The 5,000-nt window shown below is 53.6% G+C and overlaps 1 protein-coding gene across 1 annotated transcript in view; it reads right to left on the reverse strand.

The window, feature by feature from the left end:
• kidins220a (kinase D-interacting substrate 220a) overlaps positions 1–5,000 on the reverse strand; it is a 73,169-nt gene that overhangs the window by 59,413 nt on the left and 8,756 nt on the right. The window contains exons 4-7 of the mRNA XM_080549021.1: positions 4,644–4,742; positions 2,039–2,137; positions 1,596–1,694; positions 451–549 (exon numbers count right to left, since the gene is read on the reverse strand). Of these exons, the coding sequence (XP_080405147.1) occupies positions 451–549; positions 1,596–1,694; positions 2,039–2,137; positions 4,644–4,742 (396 nt within the window). The remainder of the gene's footprint in view (positions 1–450; positions 550–1,595; positions 1,695–2,038; positions 2,138–4,643; positions 4,743–5,000) is intronic.

The following is a 5,000-nucleotide window of genomic DNA, read 5'->3' on the forward strand; positions in this document are numbered from 1 at the left end:
GAGGGGGAGAGGGAGACAGAGAGAGAGAGAGAGAAATGGAAGGGATGTGTGGAGGGAGGGAGGGAGGAAGGAAGAGAGAGAGACAGAAATGGGAGGGAGGTATGGAGGGAGACATAAAGAGAGAGAGAGGGAGAGAGAGAGAGAGAGAGAGAGAGAGAGGGAGAGGGGGGGAGGGAGTTTTAGCCGATGAGCAGTACAGTGACCCTCAAAGTCAGGGGTCCTGGTGGTCTCTTAGGGTTAACACTTAACCCCTAACTGCTCCAGGGGCGCCTGTTGGGGGCTGACCCTACGCAATAGAGCCCAGAGCTCAGTTCTGGTCCACCCTCCCCTCCCTCCCCGCCCCCTAGGTGTCCACCTACCTCCCCCTCCCTCCCACTCCCCCCCCCCTAGGTGTCCACCTACCTCCCCCTCCCTCCCACTCCCCCCCCCCCTTCCTAGGTGTCCACCTACCGCCCCCTCCTGATCCACGTCCGCCCCGTTCACCAGCAGGTGCAGCACGCTGTCGAAGTGGCCCTTCCTGGCCGCCCAGATCAGAGGGGTGGTGCCATACTGGGGGGGGAGGGAGAGAATGTATAATTATTGTGAGAATAGATGGTATCGATATTTCTGATGTTTGTTGTTCTGAGAACAGGTCAATTACAAGCCCTTACAATCATGACAATGACAATATATGTTTCGGTTTTTTAAACACTACGGTAGAAACATACAGTCATGGACAAAAATATTGGCCCCCCTGCTCTTCTGTCAGATAATGCACCACTTATACCAGAACATTCACATGTTTATTTCATTTGTTTGCATTGGAACAACACAAAAAAGCAGAGGAAAAAAAGCCAAATCTGATCAAATCATTCCATGCAGAACTCCAAAAATGGACTGGACAAAACAGGTGAGGGAGGGTAGGTGAGGGGGGACATGTGAGGGAGGGTAGGTGAGGGAGGGTAGGTGAGGGAGGGTAGGTGAGGGAGGGCAGGTGAGGGAGGACAGGTGAGGGAGGGCAGGTGAGGGAGGGCAGGTGAGGGAGGGCAGGTGAGGGAGGGTAGGTGAGGGAGGGTAGGTGAGGGAGGGCAGGTGAGGGAGGGCAGGTGAGGGAGGGCAGGTGAGGGAGGGCAGGTGAGGGAGGGCAGGTGAGGGAGGACAGGTGAGGGAGGACAGGTGAGGGAGGACAGGTGAGGGAGGACAGGTGAGGGAGGACAGGTGAGGGAGGGCAGGTGAGGGAGGGCAGGTGAGGGAGGGTAGGTGAGGGAGGGCAGGTGAGGGAGGACAGGTGAGGGAGGACAGGTGAGGGAGGACAGGTGAGGGAGGACAGGTGAGGGAGGGCAGGTGAGGGAGGGCAGGTGAGGGAGGGTAGGTGAGGGAGGGCAGGTGAGGGAGGGCAGGTGAGGGAGGGCAGGTGAGGGAGGGCAGGTGAGGGAGGGCAGGTGAGGGAGGGCAGGTGAGGGAGGGCAGGTGAGGGAGGGCAGGTGAGGGAGGGCAGGTGAGGGAGGGCAGGTGAGGGAGGGCAGGTGAGGGAGGGCAGGTGAGGGAGGGCAGGTGAGGGAGGGCAGGTGAGGGAGGACAGGTGAGGGAGGGTAGGTGAGGGAGGACAGACTCACCTTGTCAGAGCAGTTGACCTTGGCTCCGTGCCGCAGCAGCAGATGGACGATGTCTCCATGTCCTCGTCCGGCCGCCCAGATGATGGGGTACACACTGTACTGCTGACACACACACACACGCTCAGACTTCACCTCACACTCACACACACACACACACACACACACACACAAACGCTCAGCCTTCACCTCACACTCACACACACACGCTCCGCCTTCACCTTACACACACACACACACACAGCCTTCACCTCACACTCACACTCACACACACACACACACACACACACACACACACACTCAGCCTTCACCTCACACACACACACACACACACACACGCTCAGCCTTCACCTCACACACACACACACACACACACACACGCTCAGCCTTCACCTCACACACACACACACACACACACACACACAGAGGAGAGGAGAGGTCCGTACCTGACCAGTGATGTTGGGGTTGGCTCCCTTCTCCAGCAGCAGCTGAGCCACCTCCGTACGCCCCTTATAGGCCGCCCACATGAGGGCGCTCCAGCCTCCCTACACGCACACGCACACGCACACGCACACACAGATGCACACACACACACACACACACAGGCACACACACACACACAGATACACACACATGCAGGCACACACACACACACACAGTTTAAAAACAGAACATTGTGACATTTATAACAACAAAAATAATAATAATAATAATAATAATAATAATAGATTTAATTTAAAAATGTCTTTCTCAAACTCAAGGACACTGTACAGACAAGAAAGACAACACAAGAAACATAACATGTCATAAGAGCTCAGGCAGCTGTGAGGACCAGAGTTAGTCAGGACCCACGCCGTTTATAGAGACGACTGTCACTCCTTCCTCAGTCAGAGAAGTCTTTCTGCACGTAGTCGGTGTGTGTGTGTGTGCCAGTGTGTGTGTGCCAGTGTGTGTGTGCGTGTGTGTGTGCCAGTGGGTTTAATCCTGTTATTATTTCAGACTAGCTGGCACCACGATGGCTTAGACACGCTCTCTACCTCCCCCCCCCCTCTCCTCATCCCTCCATCCCTCACCACAGGGGCTTAGACAGGCTGACAGGAACACTGGCCTGGTTCACCACTAATAGGGAGTCAGAGTCAGCCCAGGGGTGAGTCAGAGCCAGCACCCAGGGGTGAGTCACTCCACCAGCCACTGACTGGAGGGTCAGACGCACTTCCACAATGCTACACTACACACTACACACTACACAGGCAATGCTTTAGACTACACTGCTAAATTAAAGGAATTATTTGTTTATGTTATTCACAATACACACCAACTATCATTTGTCTGTTCTGCATGACGAAAATATTTAAAACAATTAGCCTTGTATGGCTTCTACAGTACATAGACAAAAGTCAGACAATCATGACAATGACAATATATGTTTCGGTTTTTTAAACACTACGGTAGAAACATACAGTCATGGACAAAAATATTGGCCCCCCTGCTCTTCTGTCAGATAATGCACCACTTATCCCAGAGAATTCACATGTTTAATTAATTTATTTGCATTGGAAAAACACAAAAAAGCAGAGAAAAAAAGCCGAATCCGATTCATTCGTCATTCCATGCAGAACTCCAAAAATGGAACGGACAAAATGATTGGCTAACTCCCACTAACTTCCAGAACACGCTAAACCTAATCAGTACCAGAGAGGAGCCATTGTTCTGGGGTTAATGTGATTGGCGGCTGTCCTTCTACGACAGGGTAATGTGATTGGCTGTCCCCCTACGACAGGTAATGGTAATGGTGGCTTCGCTCCCAGCCTGACGACAGGAACAGCCACAACAAGATGGAAGAAACCAGGTCGTTACTCTGGAGCTCTGACACCGCCTAGAGACCATTTCTGACGGATATCCAAGGATAGGTATCAGATATTGTACTTTATATTGTAATTTTCTCCCCGAAATGTCAAGAAGAGGTCATACATAAAGCATAAACAGAGAAAAAAAGCCCTGAAAGATATATTTATCCTTTTTTATGCTTCATATTTTCAAATGATAGAAGTGATAATAGACTAGTTTTACAGGTGCCAACATCTGTTTCCCAGCAGCAACTTCACCTCCTTTCTCCCTCTCCCTCCCTCCCTCCCTCCCTCATCCCTCCATTCCTCACCATGTCTTTGTGCTCCAGGCTGGCATGGTTGGCCACCAGCTCCTTCACCACCTCTCTCCCTCCCTCCTCTCCCTCCTCCCCCCCCCACCCCCCCCCCCCCCCATCCCTCACCATATCTCTATGCTCCAGGCTGGCATGGTTGGCCACGAGCTCCTTCACCACCTCCCTCCTCTCCACCTCTCTCCCTCCCTCCACCTCCCTCCCTCCTCTTCCTCCTCCCTCCCTCCTCCCCCTCATCCTTCCATCCCTCACTATATCTCTGTGCTCCAGGCTGGCATGGTTGGCCACCAGCTCCTTCACCTCCTCTCTTCCCCCCTCCTCTCCCTCCCTGCCCTCCTCTCCCTCCCTGCCCTCTCCTCTCCCTCCTCCCTCCCTCCTCCCCCTCATCCCTCCATTCCTCACCATGTCTCTATCCGGTTGTTAAGTCTGACGTCAAACATGACGTTATGCAATTTCCGGGTCCAAACCAGAAATTCTCCGCACCAGAATACCAGTGTACTACAGCGGTAAAATGACAATTTAATCGTTTTTTAGACTCGGATCTATTCATACAACAAGGGACACAGCACTTTCCCGTTTTCCCCATATTGTCAGGGTATTTGAGCCTCGGAAAAGCGCTATATAAATATAATGAATTATTATTATTATTGCAGCATTTCGAAGACAGCGCCTCAGCCAACTTTGGACCCGGAAACACGTCACGACTTAACAACCGAATGCTCCAGGCTGGCGACCAGCTCCTTCACCACCTCCCTCCATCCCTCCTCCCTCCCTCCTCCCCCTCATCCCTCACCATGTCTCTATGCTCCAGGCTGGCATGGTTGGCCACCAGCTCCTTCACCACCTCCCTCCCTCCTCTCCCTCCCTCCTCCCTCCTCCCCCTCATCCCTCACCATGTCTCTGTGCTCCAGGATGGCATGGTTGGCCACCAGCTCCTTCACCACCTGGATGTGTCCCTCCTTGGCTGCGGTGATCAGCGCCGTCCAGCAGTCCTGTGGAACACACGGAGGAGGACGCAACAGGTCGTTAAACAACAGCTTTCCGCACAGAAACTCCAAACACGAACGCCCTGTCGCCGCGGACGACCACCCACATGGGGGGGTGTACGGTTCAGTGCCCCTCGGCGATGGTTGCGGACCTACCAGCTGGTCGTACCAGGTGCTCATGGGTACAGGAAACCCGTGTCAGACAGAGAGAGAAGGAGAGAGAGAAGGAGAGGGGGATAGAGAAAAGGAGAGACGGAGAGAGAG

Source organism: Nansenia antarctica, assembly GCF_963989245.1.
Source record: "Nansenia antarctica genome assembly, chromosome: 1".
NCBI lineage: Eukaryota > Metazoa > Chordata > Actinopteri > Argentiniformes > Microstomatidae > Nansenia > Nansenia antarctica.